Source organism: Anomaloglossus baeobatrachus (genome assembly GCF_048569485.1).
Source record: "Anomaloglossus baeobatrachus isolate aAnoBae1 chromosome 5 unlocalized genomic scaffold, aAnoBae1.hap1 SUPER_5_unloc_3, whole genome shotgun sequence".
Classification (NCBI taxonomy): domain Eukaryota; kingdom Metazoa; phylum Chordata; class Amphibia; order Anura; family Aromobatidae; genus Anomaloglossus; species Anomaloglossus baeobatrachus.
The window spans coordinates 1,522,376-1,547,429 of record NW_027441806.1 but is presented as its reverse complement, the minus strand read 5'-3'; the positions used below and the strand labels follow the sequence as shown (position 1 = coordinate 1,547,429).

The following is a 25,054-nucleotide window of genomic DNA, read 5'->3' as shown; positions in this document are numbered from 1 at the left end:
AGCCGTGTGTGTACGAGGTGTACGGAGCAGAGCCGTGTGTGTACGAGATGTACGGAGCAGAGCCGTGTGTGTACGAGATGTACGGAGCGGAACCGTGTGTGTACGAGGTGTGCGGAGCAGAGCCGTGTGTGTACGAGGTGTACGGAGAGGAGCCGTGTGTGTACGAGGTGTACGGAGCAGAGCCGTGTGTGTACGAGATGTACGGAGCGGAACCGTGTGTGTACGAGGTGTGCGGAGCAGAGTCGTGTGTGTACGAGGTGTACGGAGAGGAGCAGTGTGTGTACGAGGTGTACGGAGCGGAGCCGTGTGTGTACGAGGTGTACGGAGCGGAGCCGTGTGTGTACGAGGTGTGCGGAGCAGAGTCGTGTGTGTACGAGGTGTACGGAGCGTAGCCGTGTGTGTACGAGGTGTACGGAGCGGAGCCGTGTGTGTACGAGGTGTGCGGAGCAGAGTCGTGTGTGTACGAGGTGTACGGATCAGAGCCGCGTGTGTACGAGGTGTACGGATCAGAGCCGCGTGTGTACGAGGTGTACGGATCAGAGCCGCGTGTGTACGAGGTGTACGGAGCGGAGCCGTGTGTGTACGAGGTGTACGGAGCGGAACCGTGTGTGTACGAGGTGTGCGGAGCAGAGTCGTGTGTGTACGAGGTGTACGGAGCAGAGCCGCGTGTGTACGAGGTGTACGGAGCAGAGCCGCGTGTGTACGAGGTGTACGGAGCGGAGCCGCGTGTGTACGAGGTGAGCGGAGCCGTGTGTGTACGAGGTGTACGGAGCGGAGCCGCGTGTGTACGAGGTGTACGGAGCGGAGCCGCGTGTGTACGAGGTGTACGGAACGGAGCCGCGTGTGTACGAGGTGTACGGAACGGAGCCGCGTGTGTACGAGGTGTACGGAACGGAGCCGCGTGTGTACGAGGTGTACGGAGCGGAGCCGCGTGTGTACGAGGTGTACGGAGCGGAGCCGCGTGTGTACGAGGTGTACGGAGCGGAGCCGCGTGTGTACGAGGTGTACGGAGCGGAGCCGCGTGAGTACGAGGTGTACGGAGCGGAGCCGCGTGTTTACGAGGTGTACGGAGCGGAGCCGCGTGTGTACGAGGTGTACGGAGCGGAGCCGCGTGTGTACAAGGTGTACGGAGCGGAGCCGCGTGTGTACGAGGTGTACGGAGTGGAGCCATGTGTGTACGATGTGTGCGGAGCTGAGTCGTGTAGGGACTTTTCCAAAAAAGTTTGTAACTGCTCCATTGGGACCCATGGTCTTGGTCTTGTGGCGCCCTGGACTAGCCAGGTCGTCACAGGTACTGCAACAACACACCCCGCACCCCGAGATAGGCACACCAGTCATACACAAATCCTTGTTGCCTCCCTCTAGGGGCTGATGTCCACACCAGGTGGGGTGGAGCCAGGTGGTTGGCCCCACCCACTGAGGAGTTCACAGTCCTGGAGGCGGGAAAGGAAGTCAGAACAGTTAGGGAGAGTGAAGGAGAAGGAGAGAAGTAGCAGTTGAGGAGCAATCTGACCGTGTCCGGGTACGTGGCCCGGGCACCAAGAGCAAGGTTGGCAGACGGTGGTGGCCGTCTGCAGGAGAGGCCGATTGACGCCGGTACCGAACCGGGGAGCGAAGAGAAGCCAGCACAAACCGGCAGGGCCTACGGACCCCGACCAGTCACCATTAAACCGGTCAAATCCGTTAGCGACCGGAACCTCTGGGGTTTCCTAGCAGCAAAGACCCGATTGAAGGCAACCGTCCAAACCGAGAAAGGGAAATACAGCTACCGCCACAGCTAGAATTCCCAGGGCCAGAGCCTGCGGGCAAAAGGGGCTCCTCCGGCACCTATCCAAGCTGGGGACCGGGTTACCGGTGGGAAGCCATCGGGACCGAAGATACACAACAGGTGCAGGGAAAGGCAGCCACCACCAACCTTCTGGGGGTAACCCGCGACCCTGCACCTCACCAACCCTGCCTCCCCGTCACCTCACCGGGACCACCAACCCCCCTACCCACGGAGGGGAGAGAACCATTTCGGCTGCTCCCTGTCATCACTCACGGGATCCCCGTCCAGAGCAGCGGTGGTGTCCCAACCTCACCACAAACCGTGGGTGGCGTCACGGACCAACTCCCCAAACTACCCCCCTTTCACTCACGGGCGAGGAGCGCCGCTCGAGTCCCCGGATCCGGCCCACCGCTCGAGCCACCGAGTAGCAGCAGCGCCGGACCCGAGCATGGTGAGCGCAGCGCGCCCTCCTCCGCCCGCGACAACTTGGAGTCACGAACAGGATCTTACCGTTCTGCCGGCTGGCAGAAGTGCGCCTTGTGTCCCGCCGGTGGTGTACGGCCGAAAAATTTCAGAAGCCGCCATCTTGGGTGTTTCTCGAGCAGTGGAGGCGCGAAAGCCGAAGCTCCGCCTATGAAGAGGAGGTGGTGAGAAAAGATCAAGGGGGGCGGAAACAAGATGTCTGCGCCCGACATGGCCGCCGGAGGAGCGGCGGTCGCAGCCGCAGCGGCGCTTGCGAAAGAGAATGGGCCTGGACGTGCTCCGGGCGCACGAGCAGGGGAGGTCGCGGCCCCCGCCATTGCTCAGGTGATGCCGTTCTCCTTGCCCTATGTGCCCGGAGCTACCTGGTTGCCGTAGTACGACGGGAAACCTGATGCTTTACAGGTCTTCCGGAAGAAGCTTAACCCGGTCCTAGAATTGTACCCCCTGACCGATAAGCAACGTGCAGCGGTAGTGCTGGGGCAGCTAACCGGCGCGGCTGAGCAGGAGGCGGAGACCTGGGCTTAGGGGGACCGGTCCTCTGTGGCCGCCATCTTTGAGAAGCTGCAGATTGCCTTCGAGACCCGCACCGAGGTCGAGCTGCGGATGCGGTTCTATCAATGACGACAGCGGCCTGCAGATAGTATTAGAGACTATGCCTTGCGCCTGCAAACCGCCCTTCGCACATTGAAGCGAGTGGATACCATTAATGATGCGGACAGCAACAAAATGCTAGTCGAACAGTTCGTGCAGGGGATGGGATCCCCGGAAGACCGCAGGCAGCTCCGGCTGTGGGCCCTAGAGCACCCTAACGTGGACTTTGCCGTGCTGAAAGAACAGGCCATCAAAGCTTTGCAACCCCCAGCATCTGACGTCCCTGAAGTAGCCCCATGGCCAGCTGAAACGGCTCCCATCGTGGTGGCCCCTTCTCTCCCAGCTCCCGCAGTGCCTGCAGCCACTGGCGGAATGATGGAAGAGCTGGCGGCCCAGGTCCGCCGCATAGATGGGGACCTCGCCAAGATCCTCGCCGCACTCCAGCCTCCGACAAGACCCCAGCCCCCGGGGAGGACTCAGCTCGCCGACCGCCCGGAGGACGTCCCCTGGATGCAGCGGAGAAGGGCCAATGACTCACGGTATGGACCTCCAATTTGTTACAGGTGCAGCAAGCCCGGCCACTACTCCCGATGGTGTCCGTTAAACGAGCAACCCCTGGGGCCACGGGCCAATCCTCAGGAGTGGAACCCAGTGGCCCCCCTGACTGGCGGGACCGGTACATCGGGGCCCGGCCCATCATCCCCCTGGCCATGGACGGCGTCCCGCTGATGGCACTCCTGGACACTGGATCCCAGGTAATTACGATACCTTACACACTGTATCAGCGGTATTGGGGATCTGATGAACTTGCCCCTCCAGACAGTAGCATGACACTGGTCGCAGCCAATGGACTCCCCTTGACCCAAGTGGGGTACAAACAAGTGTCCATGACCGTGGGACGGGCTGAACTGTAGCACCAGGGAATGATTGTGATAATGAACGAACCCAGCGATCATAACCCGTAGGTAGTGCTAGGGACTAATGTGATGGAGCACTGCATGAGGTGTTGACCCTACTGCGGCAGCTAGCTGCCACCGCAGTGGGAGGCCGACAGAGGGCTGTGCAGCGTGAGATCCGGGCCTTGATGTATCGGCAGCAAATTAACTCAACAGGAGGGGAGATTGGGGGAGTGAGAGTGATGGATGCAGCCCCTTTGATTGTGCCTCCCAGGAGCGAGATGATGATTTGGTGTAGGGCAGCGGTAAGTCCCCAGGGGCGAGACTACCCCGCCATGGTAGAGCCCATGCCCTCTGAACACTGGCCCACAGTAATGGCCGCCCGAGGGGTGGTAGACTTCAAGAAAGGGAGGGTGCCCCTAAGGGTGTTAAACTGCGGGGAGGAGGAGGTTAGGCTTCCCCGGTACGCTACCCTCGCCACGTTGCTCACTTTAGACACACACACCATGCAGGAGGCCGTTCCTCCGACCCCACGGCCTACTGCCAGTCCTCACCCATCTCCGGGGTGGTTAGATGAGTGGTGTCAAGAGTTGCACGTAGGCACTGATGATACCCCTACACATCACAAAGAAGGGGTATACAGGGTTGTACAGGAGTATGAGCGAGTTTTCAGCAAACATTCATTAGATTTTGGGCGGATTAAAGGGGTCCAACACCATATCCCCACTGGTGAACATCCCCCTATTAAAGAGAGATATAGACCTATTCCCCCTGCACACTACCAATGCGCCAAGGACATGTTGAGGAACATGAAGGAGGCGGGGGTTATTAGGGATAGCTATAGTCCCTGGGCCACCCCGTTGGTGCTTGTCAAGAAGAAGGATGGCACCATGAGGATGTGTGTGGATTACCGGAAGATTAACCAGATAACACATAAGGATGCCTACCCTCTGCCCCGTATTGAGAGTCCCTGGCCGCACTGAGAACCGTTAACTACTTCTCTACCCTTGACCTCACCAGTGGGTACTGGCAGGTGGCCGTGGCACCTGAAGACCGTGAGAAGACCGCCTTCGCTACCCCCATGGGACTCTGTGAGTTCAACGCTGTGCAATGCCCCTGGAACTTTCCAACGGCTGATGGAATGCTGTCTGGGACATCTGAATTTTGAGACCGTCTTGTTATATCTGGACGATGTAATTGTGTACTCACAGACGTATGAAGTCCACCTGGAGCACCTAGCGGAGGTGTTCACATCCCTTGCCAAGTATGGGATGAAACTGAAGCCCTCAAAGTGTCATCTATTGAAGCCCAGGGTGCAGTACCTCGGACATGTGGTGGGCGCGGAAGGCGTCGCCCCAGACCCCGAAAAGATCACTGCCATTCAAGACTGGCCGAGGCCGACCACGGTGAGAGAGGTGAGACAGTTCCTGGGTCTGGTGGGCTACTACCGCCGCTTCATTAAGGGATACACGAAAATGGCTGCCCCCATGCAAACCTCCTCGTGCGACAGACCAAGGGTGGCAGGTCCCCTGGAACCCCATTGGTGTGGGAAGAAAAGCATGAAGAGTCCTTCCATCAGCTGAAGACGGCTTTGACTGGGGAAGAAATCCTGGCGTACCCAGACTACAGTCTCCCATTCATCCTTTACACCGATGCCAGTAATGTAGGCTTGGGAGCAGTCTTGTCCCAGATCCAGGACGGAAGAGAGAAGGTGATCGCTTATGCTAGCAGGAAACTCCGGCTTACGGAAAGGAATCCCGAGAACTATAGCTCCTTCAAGCTTGAGCTCTTAGCACTGGTGTGGGCCATCACCGAGCGATTCCGCCATTACCTCGCAGCGGCCAAGTTCACCGCTTATACTGACAACAACCGGTTAACCCATCTGGACACAGCCAAGCTGGGTGCATTGGAGCAACGGTGGGTGGCCAGGTTGGCTAATTATGATTTCACCATCAAATACCAAGCCGGCCGTAAGAATGCTAATGCAGACGCACTCTCCCGGATGCCCCACCTGTGGGGAGAAGGGCCGGATGATGATGACCTTGAAGAGATCGAGTTGCCTGCGTTCCACCGGCCGCCAGCCGAGAAGTTACATGTCCATCAACAACAGGTGAACTTAGACCCGCTGCCTAGCCAAGGGTGGCAAGAAGCCCAGGATCGGGCACCTGCCGTCTGCTTGGTCAAGACCCTGGTGGAACAGGGCTCCGCCGGGATCGACCCTGCTGCCCCCGCCGAGGCCCAACGACTGTGGAAGGAACGAGCCCGGCTGTACCTGCACCAGGGAAAGCTGTACTGGGAATTTATCAACACGAAGACCCACGAGAAGGTTCACCAGCTGGTGATTCCCCAGACTAACCTGCCCACTGTCCTGCAGGCATACCATAGCGGTGCTGGGCACTTTGGGTGGAAGAAGCTGGAGATGTTGCTCAGGGAGCGGTTCTATTGGAGTGGGATGCGAGAGTCTGTGGAGGCCTGATGCCGAGAATGTGGCCCCTGTGCACTGAGAAGAAGGGACGAGGCCAGCCAGAAAGCCCCGCTGCACCCAATCATTACGCATCAATCGCTGGAGCTGGTTGCCCTCGACCACGTGAAACTCACCCCTAGCCGAAGTGGGTATACCTACGCTCTGACCATTGTGGACCACTATTCAAGATTTATGGTGGTTGTCCCAGTTAAGGACCTGACCGGCCGTACCGCCGCTAGAGCATTCCAGGCTTATTTCTCTCGACCGAAAGGGTACCCGGAGAGGGTACTTACCGACCGGGGCCCAGCTTTTGAAGCGGAGGTGTTTCAGGAGTTCTGCCAGTTGTACGGCTGCAAGAAGATTTGGACCACGCCTTACCATGCCCAGACATGGCATGTGTGAAAAGATGAACCACCTGGTCCTGGGCCTCCTCAAGACATTACCGCTGGAAGAGCGGAGCCTGTGGCCAGAAAAGCTACCTGACTTGGTCGATATGTACAACAACATCCCCTCCAGTTCTACGAAGTGCACACCGGCGTACCTGATGAGAGCTCGGCCCGGTCGGCTGCCAGTGGACCTGGAAATGGGTCTGGAAGCCCCAGAAGCCCTCCCTTCGACTGCTAGATGGGATGCTCAGCGAAGGGCGCAGTACCGACAGGTTCAAGAATACGTAGAGAAGAACTTGTGCCGGAGTCGAGAGCAGCAGGAGCAGTGCTTCAACAGGAAGGCCCCTGCAGGCCCCTTCCAGCCTGGGAATGTAGTGCTGAAGCGGAAGAGAAGAATCCATAAGCTGGATGATCAATGGGAGAAGACCCCGTATGTTATCCAACCCACCGAGTGGGAGAATGGGAAGGCCTAACAGATCAGTCGTGACCAGGGGAAGACCTTGGCCACGGTTTCCAGGGACCACCTGAAGAGGTGCCCGCCACCATTGAGGGTAGCACCTGCAGCTCCGGTCCCCAGACCGGCTGAAGAGAAAGAAAAAGGAGTAATCCACACCATGATGGGCGATTTCCCAGCAGATTGGCCTACGCAGAACGGCGCAGTGATTCTTCCAGTAATACTGTTCCCACAACCCGTGGATGAGAAAGTGTTGGAAGTGGTCGACGATGAGCCAGCGCCCAAGGACGCACCTGTACCCAGCTCCCCTATGCCTCCGCCTGCCCCACACGATAGACGGGAAGAGGAACCAGTTGTTCCCTCTGTTCCACTGTCTGTCACCACTGACATGGGGCCCCGTAGGTCCACACGTTCCAACCTAGGTAGGCCCCCGCTTAGGTACAGGGAAACCAACATTTAGGGGTGCAGTCCACTGATTGTATAAATGAGTAAATGAATGAAAGTAATCAACCGAGATGTTAACCTGATCATCCACCGTGATTGAACCGGCCGTTGCCGACAAGTTGTCCCCGTAGGGACCCTTTGCACCGTGCGTAAGGAACTACTTACGGACAAGCCCGAGAACTTGCAGGGCAACCACAAACTTGTGGAATGTAAATAATTGGCTTAGTTCCGTAGCCGCCTCCGGAGAGGCAGATTGGAGGAAGGGCCCGCAGCAGAGTAGGCTGGGGCCCGGCCACCACCTGGACCGGTGGCCATCCTCCGGGGGTCCGGGGTCCCCCATGGACGCGGGTCCCCTGAAGTGACCGTAGGGTATGAAATATCATACCCGTACCCGCTCGGGCAGCCTGGATGTGGACTGGGGTCAAGGGGAGCTGCCCACTTCTTAGGGGCAGCATCTGGGCCAGGTTGTTTGGGCGGGAGAGAGCGGAAGCCGACTGTTAATAAAATATGTTGCAACGTTAAAAGTACCGTGCCTCCCGTTATGGGAAGATTTATAAAAATACTTGTGTTTACTGTTTACATGTTTTCTACCTCTTTTACAGTTTTACAAAAATAAAACCGGTGATGGACGGGCAGCCCGCGGACGGTCTGCATTTAACCAAAGGGGAATGTGGCGCCCTGAACTAGCCAGGTCGTCACAGGTACTGCAACAACACACCCCACACCCCGAGATAGGCACAACAGTCACACACAAATCCTTGTTGCCTCCCTCCAGGGGCTGATGTCCACACATCTTCCGGGGGTAACCGCCGGCTGCGGGACCCGTCCATCCAGCCGTTTGTTTTACTGGAGACTCTGTATCCATTCTTGGCTGAGTGAGTACCACCGTGCCGTCTGGCACCGCGCTGCCCCCGCGACCCTGCACCTCACCAACCCTGCCTCCCCATCACCTCACCGGGCCCCGGGACCACCAACCCCCCTACCCACGGAGGGGAGAGAACCATCTCAGCTGCTCCCTGTCATCGCTCCCGGGATCCCTGTCCAGAGCAGCGGTGATGTCCCAACCTCACCACAAACCGAGGGTGGCGTCACGGACCAACTCCGCAAACCCAAACTACCCCCCTTTCACTCACGGGCAAGGAGCGCCGCTCGAGTCCCCGTATCCGGCCCACCGCTCGAGCCACCGAACAGCAGCAGCAGCGCCGGACCGGAGCGTGGTGAGCGCAGTGCGCCCTCCTCCGCCCGCGACAGTTTTCTGTCAGGGGGGTCACAAAGTGAGGTAATGGAGGCTGTAGGCAGACAGGAGACTGAAAGCCGTGGACGGACATGTAGCAGATATCCTGGAAAACCTGGGATGAGTAGCAGAGGCACTACCAGTCACAGGCATACAGCAGAAGTTCTAAAGACTGCAGACAGGCTGCAGAGGTACTGACACCCACAGGCAGACAGGTAACTGAGGTATTGGAAGGCGCAGAGGTCCTGGAGACCTCAGACAGGTGCAGACATACTGGAAGCCACAGACAGATTGGTAGCTGAGGTACTGGAAGCCACAGACAGATTGGTAGCTGAGGTGCTGGAGGCCACAGATAGTCTGGAGATGTTCTGGAGACTGCAGACAGGTCGCTATGCACACACAAACTAATAGTCTTAATACCAGGACACAGGTGTGTATCTTGGTAGCCTTATATAGGCCAGTTAAGCTCAACACATGGAGCGTGTCCGGCTACTTGCAAGCACAGGAAAGTTTAGCAGAGCGGGGGAAGGAGCAGATCCCAGAGACAGGACAGGCGTGTAACAAGTGGATGTTGTCAGCCAAATATCCAGCAATGATCCATAAAACTGTGACAACTCTGAATTTTTCTTCCCCTTACATCTATTGATTAATTCTCTATTGATCTATTCTCCCCTTTATCAGTGAATACCATTTATTTTTATCCTTTATCAAGTAAAATAATAATTGCAGATAGTGAAAGTCATTCTTCTGTGTTACCCAAATCTTTGCTTAACATTACACAATGTACATATTACATTCCTCTAAATAATGGGTATAATCTAGTTATACCTTTATCAATCCATTCTGTGACATTCCCAAAGTGCTCACAATTCCTGTTCTTCCAGATCAGAGCACAACATAAGTAATAACCTATACTAAAATGGATTATATTTCTGTCCAACACTGAGCAAACATTTTTCCAACTCCAAATTTGTCCCCTGTTTGTCCCAGGAGTCCCACTTCTAGGGGGAGATCGATTGCCGCCTTTCTCTGCACCGTGATAGACGTTTGGGTCATAGCACAATGTCGGGCAAACACCTTCTTTCACAAAAGTAAATCTTAAAGAAAATTCCTCCTAACAACTATTGCACGAACGCTGCAAAAATCTACAGAACTGGAATCTTTAGACTGTAATCCTGAAAAATGTAAGTGATTATCAAAGGGAAAATGTTCATTCTAATACGTCATTCAGAGAATTTTGGAATTCAGAAAATGAAAGGGAGGAAGGAGAACCAATAAGAAGGATATGAGATGTCCAATACAGAACAAGAAAAAATGAACTTGAATATGAATGAATTTATGGATAATGTGTCATGAGTGTGTCCCGCTCTGAGGAGACCTCTGGCGAGTCTGGGATCAGAAGGTCACAGCACCTTATTGTTCATAGGTCTACAACTTGACTTCAGTGAATCTACTTTTTTTTAGTACTGTAGGAGTTAAGGACTCTTTCCATTCTGGCTGTCCTTTGTAGCCTTAATCTCAGGTTAATCTCTTTTGTGACCACTCCCCTTTGTTAGAAAAATGCATGCATCTTACCATCTGACACCGGTTATAGCTTCTCATTTTATGTTGACCTTTATGGAAGGAGCCTGTCTCTGGATGAAGCTGAGGAGTTCTGACTATTGCAGCTGTGATGTTTAGCTGCATTGGAAGAGTTTGAAGTGTTTTTCCTTTTTGTGTCTATTTTCCCTTTGTCTCCTTTACCTTGTGTTGTATTAGTGCAGTGGTGAGACTACTGTTTTCGTCGGCCCTCTCACTAGCCATGGTGAGATCAGGGCGAGCGAAGGGCTAGGCACGTGATGAAGTCAGGTGGGGGAGGACCCGTATATAGATGTTAGGGAGTGTAGGGTACAGACTCATGCGAGTTGCAGGAGGTCCCCTCTCCTCATCATCAGGGCCTTCCTTTTTTACCATTTCCGTTGTTACCCTTTTGTTATGCTGCACACCGAGCATCTGTAGGCTTTGACGTGACGTAATATTTTGGTTTTGACACCCACAGTTTTATCAGTTGAGCAGATTAATGTCTTGGCCAGGGGCTTAAATTTTGTCCCTGGCATTTTTTTGATAAGGATAGAAATCTTTCAGGTCATAATTACTCTACTAGTATATTTACAATGTTTAATGGATCTGAAGGATTCTTCTCTGAACAGAAGGCCATTGCAATGTTAAACTAAATGGATAAGGATCGTAATTTGGAAGAACAGACTCAAGAGCATGGAGCTAGGCAGACCTAGAAAAAAGACAAGCTTGGAAGCACAAGAAAGTGGATCTTCTCCGAATGTTTATCTCCCATGCATAATTCCACTTGCTCAGGAATAAGCATCTGGGTTCGGACAGGATCATTCCATCCACGCATGACACCAACAAGGCCTTCAGAAGGTGTTGAATTGGTATCTGCTAACGCTCCACCACAGTTCACTGAACAAAATTCCCAATAAAACTGGAGTCCAGATGAGCCGTCTAAAGGAGCTGGACGTCTCCAAACGATGCAGACATGGACTGGAACAAGGAATAGGAAGAAGGCTTGCTTTTGCCGAGGGTAATCCCTCCTTCCAATTCCAGGTAATAGGGTTCCGGCTTCAAAGGACAGGTTTGGACAAGGTGCTCTACTGCTAAACACAGGACCATGATTTGGAAATTTTCACATTGTAGATCAGATGTTTTGTATTCTGATTACTTTTGTAGGCTCAGGAACAGGAGCAGAAACAGTAACCTGGGAATCAAATGGCCTTTGGAAGGATGGAGCCAGGCGGATAGGTTTCTTTACACAGAAGACTTCCTTGGAACATTCCTGGAATGTATGGCATAGGAGATAAGATCATCCAGGGTAGTAGGTATATCAAGACCAGCCAGTACATCATTGGTTCTCTAAGGCTAGTTTCACACTTGCGTTGTGTGAAATCCGCTGGTTCCATTGCTGCATTTTTTTAACGCATCCGTTTTTTTGCGGTGTCAAGTGAAGCAACGGACCTGTTATTTCACAGGAATCCGTTAGCGGATTCCTGTGTAATAACGGGTCCGTTGCTTCCATTGCGTCCGTTATGCGTCCGTTAAACGGAATCCGTCGGATCCGTTATATATTTTAAATTTTTTTTAATTGGGGACAGCCCAATGGGAGTGCCTGGCATTTTTGAGAGATATATATATATATATGTGTGTTCCGACCAGCTATCTATAGAGGCTGCCAGAGAAAGAGGAGAGATGGATGTTATTACTGGGAGGATCGTCCAAGCGTACATTGATTATTCTCATCAAGCAAATGCTTTGGCATTTTACATTGCTGAAAAGGAGGGGCAACGTAGGAGGCGTCGCCTTCGCCGCTTCTGGGTCCACCCCATCAACGATGTCCATCTTTCTCGTGGCGTTTTTACAACCCTTTATTTAAAGCTAAGGAGCCATCCGGACCAGTTTTTCCGATACGTTCGAATGTCAGCGGCAATGTTTGACACCTTGGTGGAGCGGGTGGAGCCTCTCATCCGTCGCCACGACACCTTTTGCCGGCTGGCAATAACTCCTGCAGAGCGTCTCATGATCACTCTCAGGTAAGGCCAAAAAATGTATTGTACTACCTGTCATGTGATGTTAAGCGCATAAAATGTATTGTGCTACCCATCATGTGATGTTAAGGCCAAAAAATGTATTGTGCTACCCGTCATGTGATGGGTAGCACAATACATTTTTTGGGCTTTACATCATGTGATGTAATGGGTTTTTTTTTGTGACTGTTAACTAATTTTTTTTTTTAATTTTTCAGATTTTTGGCTACTGGGTAGTCTTACTCTTCACTGCATTATCAGTTCCGGGTAGGCATCTCTACTATTAGCGGCATCGTAAGCAGCACTTGCAGTGCATTATGGAATTCCTTAAATGCAGAATAAATTCCTCAACCTACGCAAGAACTCTGGATGTCCACAGCAGCACATTTTTATGAAATATGTGACTTCCCCAATTGCTGCGAAGCGGTGGATGGCAAGCATGTTCGGATAGTGAAGCCAGCAAACACCGGATCCGAACACTTTAATTATAAAAAATATTTTTCCGTAGTCCTGATGGCTATTGCCAATGCAAGTTATAAATTCCTGGCAGTGGACATAGGAGCCTATGGAAGAAGCAATGACTCACAGGTTTTTAAAACCTCTATCATGGGCCGTAATCTTTATGGAGACAGATTCAGCTTCCCACCACCAAGCCCACTTCCCCAAACGTCTGGTCCACCACTGCCTTTTGTCTGCCTTGGTGACGAGGCATTCCAACTGGACACACACCTACTCAAACCTTATTCAAGTCGTGGGTTGACATACGAACAAAAAATATTTAATTATCGTTTGAGTCGCGCACGGCGCATGGTTGAGTGCGCGTTTGGCATCCTAACGGCAAAGTGGAGAGTTCTAACCACTGCCATCAATGTAAAAGTTGACACCGTGGATGACATCATTAAAGCATGTGTTGTCTTACATAACTATCTGTTAAGCAATGGAGTTACCCCAGTAGAAGAGGAACTGTCAGATTGTAATCTGCAAGACTACAGCAACATTACCTTCCGCAGCGCTAGGGAAGTAATAGCAATCCGCGACCAATTTGCTGCCTATTTTGTTACTGAAGCAGGGCGACTGGAGTGGCAGGACAGAATGATTTGATTTTATTTTCTTTGTCCTTGTTTCATGTGAATACTTTCACTGAGAGATTGTATTATAATTGCAATATTGTATTTTCTAAAACCTTTTTTTTTTTTATATACAGTTATGTAATGCAAACCACCTGTTATGTTTTTCGTAATTTTATCAAAATTTGTTATTTTATTAAAAAACAGACAATATATAAGTTGAATAAAAAAAGATTTTTATTGAATAATATACATTCCATTGTTTGTTTAATCCTTAAAGTAGCAAAATTTTTTATTTATAAATTTAAGTATCTATGTGGGGTGGAGATATCGCTGGTGTTGCTCGCAGGACTGACCCCCTTCAACATGCGGTGTATTCAGAGAGGATGGGGAGGGAGAAGGTTGGACAGTTGAAGAAGGTGAGGGTGTTGAAAAAGAAATGGAAGTTGGTGGAAAAAATGGTGTAGCAACAGGAGATGGCTGAGGGCTGGGAGATGGCTGAGAGCTGGGAGATGGGTGATGTACGGAAGGTGTATAGGTGGGCATTGCAAAAGATGGCTGAGGGCTTGGAGATGACTGAGGGCTGGGAGATGGGTGATGTACGGAAGGTGTATAGGTGGGTATTGAAAAAGATGGTTGGGTTTGGATTAAGAGTGGTGAAGAATGAGAATGATGGTATGGGGAATGGAGTGTAGTTGTAGAAGACAGTGATGAAGGACATGGACTTGGGACAGGCATGACATGTGGAGACAGGGAATGAAGTGATGTTTGGACAGGGTAATTATGCTGGGAAGTGATTGTGTGCTGGGTGGGTAGTGAAGAGTGGTAATAATGGGGAGGGGGCTGGTAATGGGCAGGGGGCTGCATCGGGGCGGGGGCTGCATCGGGGCAGGGGGCTGAGGAGGGGCAGGGGGCTGAGAAGGGGCAGGGGGCTGAGAAGGGGCAGTGGTGTTAGGGGGTAGTGGATTCAGTAGCATAATAGCATTCTGGAAAGCCCTCATTACATGTATTTGCTGTTCAGACGGTAGGTTTTCCAGCTGACCAATTACTGAATGAAAATAATGCTGGCTAGGAGTCTGTCTTACAGCTGAAAGCACCTGATCCATCTTGCTGGTCAACTCCTGTAAACTATGGTTTATCAGGTTGAAGCCAGCAATAATTTGGTCAGATAATACTTTAATAAAACTGTGGATGGATGCATTCAGATGTAAGAATTCGGCGCTGCCCCTATACTGTCCCCTCTGTCGCTGTCGCCCAGAACCTAACACGGTTCTAGTGTCGAGAGCGTCAGAGGGGTGGGATAAGGGAACACCTACTCGCTGACCAGCCTCATGTAATGAGGTCTGCCAGTATGCTGATGGGCAGGGTGGGTAAGATGGGAAAGATGGGAGGGTAGATTGTGAGGGATCAGAGGTAGAGGTGGACGGGATGGAGGGATCAGAAGTAGAGGTGGAAGGGAGGGAGGGAGGGATCGGAAGGAGAGGTGGAAGGGAGGGAGAGAGCAGAAGAGGGATCACCAGACATGTTGGAGGGGTCACCGGTAACGGTCACTTGTGGGATCGCTCCAGGAGGGTGTTGGCCGGATGCAGGCTCCAATGTGTTCGTGAATATTCTGTGTGAATGAAAACAAAAAGGAAAAAAACAATTAAAATTTGGTTAGGAAATTTTCAATGACATGCTGTGGGAGACAAATTTTGGACAATTAAAAACATTACAAAATCAAACAAAAACAGTTTACTTACCGTCTTGGCAGCATAGTGCTTCTAAGGAACGCAAGGGCTCTGGCATATCGGTATTGGGAGCCCTTGCGTCCTGCCGATCCACTTGGAGCCTGCATCTCCAAGTTGTAGTGTCGCGGGCGGAGGAGGGGACGCTGCGCTCTCCCACTGCTCGGGTCCGGCTGCGGCTACTGCTGCTCGGTGGTGGCTCGATCGGTGGGCCGGATCCCGGGGACTCGAGCGGCGTTCCTCGCCCGTGAGTGAAAAGGGGATTGATTTTGGGGATGTATTGTCCGTGACGCCACCCACGGTTGTGGTGATTTAGGTGACACCACCGCTGCTCTGTACGGGGATCCCGGGAGCGGTGACAGGGAGCAGCTGAGTTGTTAGTTCTCCCCTCCGTGGGTAGGGGGTTGGTTGTCCCGGGGCCCGGGGATGGGGTAGGGTTGGATGATGGATGGCAGGCGGGTTGCAGGGCCTGGTGAGGTGCAGGGTCGCAGGGGCAGCGCTGTGCCGCACGGCACGGTGGTACTCACTCAGCCTTAGACGATGACACAGTTCTCGGTAAAACACACGGCTGGAAAGACGGGTCCCACGGATGGCTGCTGTTGCTTTTTTGCCTGGCAGGTTGACGGTGACTGCCTTTCCCTGCACCTATGTACTTCTGACGGTTCCAATGGGTTCCCACCGGTAACCCGCTCCCCAGCTTGGATATGGGTCGGAGGAGCCCCTTTTTGCCCGCAGGCGCTGGCCCTGAGAAACTGTTGCCCTTGGCGGTGGCGGTGTCTCTCTCACTGGGTTGGACTGTTGCCTTCTGTCGGGACTTGACTGTTTGGAAACCCAGGAGGTCCCCTTCACTAACGGATTCGGCAAATTCACGGCGACTCCTAGCCTTGCCGGGGTCCGAAAAGCCCCTGCCTATGGTGCTGGCTTCTCCTTGTGTACCGGTCCGGTACCACTGGGCCACCGCCCGTCCACGGTCCTTACGGCAACTCCGATAGGCCACTCCTGCAGACGGTCACCACCGTCTGCCAACCTTGCTGTCTCTGTCCGGGCCACACACCCGGACGCTGTCAGATAGTTGCTCTACTACCACTTTGCTCCTCACACTTTCACTGTCCAAACTAATCTGCTCTCTTTTCCCGCCTCCAGGACTGTGAACTCCTCGGTGGGCGGGACCAACCGCCTGGCCCACCCCCTGGTGTGGACATCAGCCCCTGGAGGAAGGCAACAAGGGTTTTGTGTCTGGCTTAGATGTGCCTAACCGGGGTGTAGGGTGTGGTGGTGTAATTACCTGTGGCCCCTGGCTTGTCCAGGGCGTCACATTCCCCCTTAGCAAAATGCAGACCGTCCGCGGGCTGCCCGTCCATCACCGGTTTTATTTTTCTTTTTAACTGTAAAAATATAAAAACAACGGTAACACACATTACAATTAAAATAACTTCTTCCCACATCGGGAGGTACTCTTACTTAAACGGTTTCAAACGGTTTCAAGCGGTTACGGCTTCCGCTCTCTCCCACCCAAGCAACCTGGCCCTGATGCTGCCCCTAGCAAACAGGCAGCACCCCTTGACCCCAGTCCTGCACAAATTGCCCGAGCGGGTTCTGTCCTTTTCAGGGGACCCACGTCCATGGGGAGCCCCTGAAACCCCCAGAGGATTGCCACCGGGTCCGGTGGTGGCTGGGTCCCAGCCTGCTCCACTGCGGGCCCTTCCTCCAATCTGCCTCTCCGGAGGCGGCAACGGTGGAAGCTGCAACAAAACATTATTTACATTCCACTAACGTTTGTGGTTGCCCTGCAAGTTCTCGGGCCTGTTCATAAAGAGTCTTTATGCAACTTTTTGGAACGGTCCCCACGGGGACAACGGTGCCGGCAACGACCGGTTTCAAATCACAGCTTCAAATCAGGTATATGTTCGGTTAATCATTCCTTATCATTTTGCAGAAACTTTCAAACTTTTTAACTTTACAACTCACACGCACTCTCCCCCCCCCCCCTCTTAAAGAACAGTTTCCCTGTACCTAAGTGGGGGTCTACCTAGGTTGGGACGATTGGACCTCCGGGGTCCAGTGTCAGTGGTGACAGGCAGTGGGGGAGAGGGAACAATCAGTTCCTCTTCCCTGTCATCGTGTGAGGCAGGTGGAGGCATAGGGGAGCTGGGCACAGGTTCATCCCTGGGCACTGGCACTGGCTCACGGTTGACCGCCTCCATCACTTCTTCATCCACGGGTTGTGGGAACAGTATCACTGGAAGAATCACCGCGCCGTTCTGTGTAGGCCAGTCCGCTGGGAAGTCACCCATCACAGTGTGGATTACCTCTTTTGCCTTCTCTGCCGGTTTAGGAATCGGAACTTCAGCCGCCCTCAATGCTGGTGGGCACCTCTTTAGATGGTCCCGGGAAACCGTGGCCAACGTGCCCCCTTGGTCTCGACTGATCTGGTAGGCCTTCCCATCTTCCCATCCCGTGGGCTGTATGACATATGGGGTTTGCGCCCATTGATCATCCAGCTTGTGGGTCCTCCTCTTCCGCTTCAACACTACATCTCCGGACTGGAAAGGGCCAGCAGACGCCTTCTGGTTGAAGCGCCGCTCCTGTTGTTCCTGACTCCGACTCAAGTTCTTCTCCACATATTCCTGAATCTGTCGGTACTGCACCCTCCGCCGGGTGTCCCACTCAGCTGTCGAAGGGAGTGCTTCTGGGGCTTCCAACCCCATTTCCAGGTCCACCGGCAGTCGGCCGGGGCGAGCCCTCATCAGGTATGCTGGGGTGCACTTTGTTGAGCTGAAAGGGAGATATTGTTGTACATATCGACCAGGTCAGGTAGCTTCTCCGGCCTCAGGTTCCGCTCTTCTAGCGGCAACGTCTTGAGGAGGCCAAGGACCAAGTGGTTCATCTTCTCACACATGCCGTTGGTTTGGGCATGGTAAGGCGTGGTCCGGATCTTCTTACAGCCGTACAGCTGACAAAACTCATGGAACACCTCCGCTTCAAAGGCCGGGCCTTGGTCAGTAAGCACCTTCTCAGGGTATCCATGTGGTCGACAGAAATAAGCCTGAAACGCTCTAGCGGCGGTACGGCCAGTTAGGTCTTTGACTGCAACAACCACCATGAATCTTGAATAATGATCTACTATGGTGAGAGCGTAGGTGTACCCACTTCGGCTGGGGGTGAGCTTTACATGGTCCAGGGCGACCAGCTCCAGTGGTTGATGTGTGACGATCGGGTGTAGGGGCGCCTTTTGGCTGGCCTCGTCCTTCCTTCTCAGCGTGCACGGGCCGCACTCTCGGCACCAGGCCTCTACAGACTCCCGCATCCCGCTCCAATAGAACCGCTCTCTCAACAGCATTTCCAGTTTCTTCCATCCGAAGTGTCCGGCACCATCATGGTACGCTTGTAGAACGGTGGGCACATTAGCTTGGGGAATCACCAACTGGCGGATTTTCTCATGAGTCTTTGGGTTAATCAGCTCACGGTACAACTTCCCTTGGTGTAGATACAGCCGGGTCCGTTCTTTCCACAGGCGTTGGGCTTCAGTTGGGGCGGCAGGGTCTCTTCCAGCAGCGCCTTGCTCCTCCAGGATCTTGACTAGGCGGACAGCGGGCGCCTGGTTTTGAGCTTCCTGCCACTCCTGACTGTGCAGCGGGTCCAGGTTCACCCGTTGTTGGTGGACATGCACCTTCTTAGTTGGTGGCTGGTGAAATGCAGGCAACTCGATCTCTTCGAGGTCGTCATCCTTGCACCCTTCTTCCGACAAATGGGGCATCCGAGAGAGTGCATCAGCATTAACGTTGGCACGACCGGCCCTGTATTTGATGGTGAAGTCGTAGTTGGCTAGCCTGGCCACCCACCGCTGTTCTAATGCACCCAACTTGGCTGTGTCCAGGTGGGTCAGCGAATTATTATCCGTGAAAGCGGTGAATTTTGCTGCGGCCAGGTAATGGCGGAACCGCTCAGTGATAGCCCACACCAGCGCCAGGAGCTCAAGCTTGAAAGAGCTGTAATTCTCAGGATTCCTTTCAGTCAGTCGGAGCTTTCGGCTGGCATAAGCAATCACTTTTTCCTTCCCGTCTTGGACCTGGGATGAGACTGCCCCCAAGCCCACATTGCTGGCATCGGTGTAGAGGATGAACGGGTGGCTGTAATCAGGATACGCTAGGATCTCCTCTCCGGTCAAGGCCGCTTTCAGCTGGCGGAAGGATTCCTCATGCCTCTCTTCCCACACCAGCGGGGCTCCGAGGGGGTCTACCACCTTTGGTCTGTCCCACGAGAAGGTCTTGCACGGGGGCAGCCATCTTCGTGTATCCCTTGATGAAGCGACGGTAGTGCCCCACCAGTCCCAGAAACTGCCTTACCTCCCTCACTGTGGTTGGTCTCGGCCAGTCTTGGATGGCAGTGATCTTTTCGGGGTCGGGGGCGACACCTTCTGCACCCACCACATGCCCCAAGTACTGCACTCTGGGTTTCAGCAGATGACACTTGGAGGGCTTCAACTTCATCCCGTATTTGGCAAGGGACGCGAACACCTCGGCCAGGTGCTCCAGATGGGCTTCATATGTCTGGGAGTACACAATCACATCATCCAGGTATAACAGGACGGTCTCGAAATTTAGATGCCCCAGACACCATTCCATCAGCCGTTGGAAGGTTCCAGGGGCGTTGCACAGCCCAAACGGCATACTATTAAATTCACAGAGCCCCATTGGGGTGGTAAAGGCAGTTTTCTCCCGGTCCTCGGGTGCCACGGCCACTTGCCAGTACCCACTGGAGAGGTGGAGAGTAGAGAAGTAGTTCGCGGTTCTCAGTGCGGCCAAGGACTCTTCAATACGGGGCAGTGGGTAAGCATCTTTATGCGTTATCTGGTTAATCTTCCGGTAATCCACACACATCCGCATGGTGCCGTCCTTCTTCTTAACCAGTACCAATGGGGCGGCCCAGGGACTACAGCTGTCCCTGATAACCCCTGCCTCCTTCATGTTCCTCAACATGTCCTTGGCACATTGGTAGTGTGCAGGGGGAATAGGCCTGTACCTCTCTTTGATAGGGGGGTGCTCACCGGTGGGGATATGGTGTTGGACCCCTTTAATCTGCCCAAAGTCTAAGGGGGGGGGTTTGATAAAAACTTGCTCATACTCCCGTACCACCCGGTATACCCCTTCTTTGTGATGTGTAGGGGTATCGTCAGTGCCTACATGTAACTGTCGGTGCCACTCATCTGACTCCCCTTGGGGCGGGTGAGTGCTGGCCGTCGGTGGTGAAGTTGGGGGAACTGTCTCGTGGATGGCGTGGGGATCCAGAGTGAGCAACTTGGCAAGTGTAGCATACCGGGGAAGCCTGACTTCTTCCTCCCCACAGTTCAGCACCCTCACAGGCACTCTCCCCTTCTTTACATCTACCACCCCTCGGGCGGCCATTACTGTGGGCCAGTGCTCGGAGGGCATGGGCTCTATCATGGCGGGGTAGTCACGCCCCTGGGGCCCTACTGCTGCCCTACACCAAATCATCATCTCACTCCTGGGAGGCACAATCAACGGGGCAACATCCATCACTCTCACCCCACCAATCTCTCCTCCTGTCGAGTTCACATGTTGGCGGTACATCAAGGCTCGGATCTCACGCTGCACAGCTCTCTGTCGACTCCCTGCCGCCGTGGCGGCCAGCTGCTGCAGTAGGGTCAACACATCACGCATACAGTGCTCCATCACATTGGTTCCTAGCACTAACTTCGGGTTATGATCACTGGGTTCATTCATTATTACAATCATACCCTGGTGTTGCAGTTCAGCTCGCCCCACGGTCATGGCCACTTGTTTGTATCCCACTTGGGTCAATGGGAGTCCATCAGCAGCAATCAGTGTTATACTAGTATCTGGGGGAGCCAACTCGTCTGTCCCCCAATACCGTTGGTACAATGTGTATGGTATGGTGGTTACCTGTGATCCAGTGTCCAAGAGAGCCATCACCGGTATGCCGTCCAAGGCCACGGGGATGATGGGCCGGGCCCCGATATACCGGTCCCGCCAGTCTGGGGGGCCATGGGGTTCTACTCCTGAGGATTGGCCCGTGGCCCCAGGGGTTGCTCGTTTAACGGGCACTGTGGAAAGTAATGGCCGGGCTTGCTGCACTTGTAACAGATCGGGGGGTCTGTTCCGCGAATCATTAGCCCTTCTCCACTGCATCCAGGGAACATCCTCAGGGCTGTCGGCGAGCTGCATCTTCACCGGGGCCTGGGATCTGGTGGGAGGCTGGAGTGCGGCGAGGACCTTAGCGAGGTCCCCATCCATGCGGTGAACTTGAGCAGCAAGCTCTTCCATCATTCCGCTTGGGGTGGCAGGCACTGGAGGTGCTGAGGGGGTAGGGGCCAACACAACGGGAACAGTCTCCACCGGCCACGGGGCTGGTTCAGGAGCTTCGAGTGCGGGGGGTTGCAAAGCTTTGATGGCCCGTTCCTTCAATACGGCAAAGTCCACATCAGGGTGTTCTAGGGCCCACAGCCGAAGCTGTTTGCGGTCCTCGGAGGACCTCATCCCCTGCACAAACTGCTCACTTAACATTTTGTTACTGTCCATACTGTTGATGGCGTCCACCCGCTTCAGTGTGCGGAGTGCGGTTTGCAGGCGCAGGGCATAGTCCCGAATGCTATCTGCGGGCCGTTGCCGGCATTGGTAGAACTGCATCCGCAACTCCGCCCCGGTACGGGTCTCAAACGCGGTCTGCAGCTTCTCAAAGATGGTGGCTACAGAGGACCGGTCCCCCTCGGCCCAGGTCTCCGCCTCCTGCTCAGCCACGCCGGTTAGCTGCCCCAGCACTAGCGCTGCACGTTGCTTATCAGTCAGGGGGTACAATTCCAGTAGCAGACTAAGCTTCTTCCGGAAAACCTGCAAGGCATCAGGTTTCCCATCGTACTGCGGTAGCCAGGCAGCTACGGGCACATAGGGCAAAGAGAACGGCATCACCTGAGTGAGAGCTGGGGCCGTGGCGCCCCCCGCCAACGCGGCCGGGACCTGGGCAGGCCCATTCCCATTTACGGGTGCTCCTGCAGCTGCGTCCGCCGCTCCTCCAGCGGCTTCGTTGGGCGCAGACATCTTGTTTCCGTCCCCCTTAGCCTCTTTCCGGCTCCTCCTCTATCGGGGCGGGGTTTTGGCCTTCGCGCCTCCACTACTCGAGGAGACGCTCAAGCGGGAATTTTTCGCGCCAAAGATGGCGGCTTCTGAAATTTTTCGGCCGGACACCTCCGGCGGTAACAAGGCGCCCCTCTACCAGGCGGCAGAGCGGTAAGATCCTGTTCGTGACATCAAGTTGTCACAGGCGGAGGGGACGCTGTGCTCTCCCACTGCTCGGGTCCGGCTGCGGCTGCTGCTGCTCGGTGGTGGCTCGAGCGGTGGGCCGGATCCCGGGGACTCGAGCGGCGTTCCTCGCCCGTGAGTGAAAAGGGGATTGATTTTGGGGATGTATTGTCCGTGACGCCACCCACGGTTGTGGTGATTTAGGTGACACCACCGCTGCTCTGTACGGGGATCCCGGGAGCGGTGACAGGGAGCAGCTGAGTTGTTAGTTCTCCCCTCCGTGGGTAGGGGGTTGGTTGTCCCGGGGCCCGGGGATGGGGTAGGGTTGGATGATGGATGGCAGGCGGGTTGCGGGGCCTGGTGAGGTGCAGGGTCGCAGGGGCAGCGCTGTGCCGCACGGCACGGTGGTACTCACTCAGCCTTAGACGATGACACAGTTCTCGGTAAAGCACACGGCTGGAAAGACTGGTCCCACGGACGGCTGCTGTTGCTTTTTCCCCGGCAGGTTGACAGTGACTGCCTTTCCCTGCACCTATGTACTTCTGACGGTTCCAATGGGTTCCCACCGGTAACCCGCTCCCCGGCTTGGATATGGGCCGGAGGAGCCCCTTTTTTGCCCGCAGGTGCTGGCCCTGAGAAACTGTTGCCCTTGGCGGTGGCGGTGTCTCTCTCACTGGGTTGGACTGTTGCCTTCTGTCGGGACTTGACTGTTTGGAAACCCAGGAGGTCCCCTTCACTAACGGATTCGGCAAATTCACGGCGACTCCTAGCCTTGCCGGGGTCCGAAAAGCCCCTGCCAATGATGCTGGCTTCTCCTTGTGTACCGGTCCGGTACCGCCGGGCCACCGCCCGTCCACGGTCCTTACTGCAACTCCGATAGGCCACTCCTGCAGACGGTCACCACCGTCTGCCAACCTTGCTGTCTCTGTCCGGGCCACACACCCGGACGCTGTCAGATAGTTGCTCTACTACCACTTTGCTCCTCACACTTTCACTGTCCAAACTAATCTGCTCTCTTTTCCCGACTCCAGGACTGTGAACTCCTCGGTGGGCGGGACCAACCGTCTGGCCCACCCCCTGGTGTGGAAATCAGCCCCTGGAGGAAGGCATCAAGGGTTTTGTGCCTAACCGGGGTGTAGGGTGTGGTGGTGTAATTACCTGTGGCCCCTGGCTTGTCCAGGGCGTCACAGTAGTCCCTCCTGAAGCGATCACGTAGTGACCGCCACCGTATTATCAGACGTCGCACTGAAAATAAAATAGAAACACAAGGTTAGCCTTTGAATAGGGAATTTGACAACATTGATTTCTGAAGTAGACTACTTACCTGCTTTTGATTTTGTCCTTTCATTGAGATTCTCCCATCCATCTATGACTTCGGAGGCAACCTGTTCCCAGAGCCGTCGGGTGATGACAGAATCAGCATGGCGGTGGTCTTGCATGTCCCACAACGGCTGCCGGGCATGGACGAGGTTGATGAGGAGCTCCACGTCTATACCCGGTTCCCCCCCATCAGATTCCTCGTCCTGCTGCCGTTGTGAAACCTGTGGCAAGGAAAAAAAAAAAAATATATATTAAAAACCTGTATTAGTTAGAATGCATTGTAAAAATTTTATTTACCCAAAAATGTTCTACAAAAATACTCACAAGCCGTCGACCACCGCCGTACCCTCGACGACCCCGGGAGCCCCTAGGAGGAACTCTAGGACGGACAGGCAGTGCAACCTGAAAAAAAAAGAAAAAATACATTACTGATATGTCTAGTTTTAAGGCCCTGTCACACACAGAGATAAATCTGTGGCAGTTCTGTGGTAGTTCTGTGGTTGCAGTGAAATTGTGGACAATCAGTGCCAGGTTTGTGGCTGTGTACAAATGGAACAATATGTCCATGATTTCACTGCAACCACAGATCAGCCAAAGATTTATCTCTGTGTGTGACGGGGCCTTAACTTTTAAATATGTCAGGCATGATATGGTAATGATAGCAACTTTTATGATTTTTGTGTAAATTTGTCGTGCATGTCTGGTGTAATGGTTATGATGTCATTGTTGTGGATACACTTACATCCTGCGAGCCTTCACCACTATTTTCTCCACCCCGTCCTGCTTCTGGCGCCCCCGCTTCGGCTGCAGCTTCCTCCTATATCCAAAATAAAAAATTGTTAGTACTAGTTGATTAATTAAACATATTCCTAAAAAAAAAAAATACTTGAACATTTCACCTCCACTTGCTGACACCTCTCTGGGGGGCTGTCATCAGAAGACATTCTTGCTGGCTGGGTTGCTGGCGCTGGTTGGTGCTGGCTGGGTTGCTGGCGCTGGTTGGTGCTGGCTGGGTTGCTGCCGCTGGTTGGTGCTGGCTGGGTTGCTGCCGCTGGTTAGTGCTGGCTGGGTTGCTGCCGCTGGTTAGTGCTGGCTGGGTTGCTGCCGCTGGTTAGTGCTGGCTGGGTTGCTGCCGCTGGTTGGTGCTGGCTGGGTTGCTGCCGCTGGTTGTTAGATCTATTTGAGAAAAAAACAACACATTAAAAAATTAAACAGCTTTGGAACACTCACCTGTTCAGTTGGGATGAAGATATACTTACATGGGTAAATATAAAGTTGGGCGTCTGCCTGGGTTGCTGCCGCTGGTTGGTGCTGACTGGGTTGCTGCCGCTTGTTGGTGCTGCCTGGGTTGCTGCCGCTGGTTGGTGC

General features: G+C 53.9%; 1 protein-coding gene across 1 annotated transcript in view; it reads right to left on the bottom strand.

Moving 5' to 3' along the window:
* The window catches only part of LOC142259187 (uncharacterized), a 39,885-nt gene extending 15,255 nt beyond the window's left edge, over positions 1-24,630 (bottom strand). Inside the window, exons 1-9 of the mRNA XM_075331687.1 lie at positions 24,586-24,630; positions 24,429-24,503; positions 24,011-24,088; positions 23,691-23,907; positions 23,525-23,611; positions 14,914-14,974; positions 14,448-14,547; positions 11,437-11,550; positions 10,873-10,929 (exon numbers count right to left, since the gene is read on the bottom strand). Of these exons, the coding sequence (XP_075187802.1) occupies positions 10,873-10,929; positions 11,437-11,550; positions 14,448-14,547; positions 14,914-14,974; positions 23,525-23,611; positions 23,691-23,907; positions 24,011-24,088; positions 24,429-24,503; positions 24,586-24,630 (834 nt within the window). The remainder of the gene's footprint in view (positions 1-10,872; positions 10,930-11,436; positions 11,551-14,447; positions 14,548-14,913; positions 14,975-23,524; positions 23,612-23,690; positions 23,908-24,010; positions 24,089-24,428; positions 24,504-24,585) is intronic.
* Between the last annotated feature and the right edge of the window lie 424 nt (positions 24,631-25,054).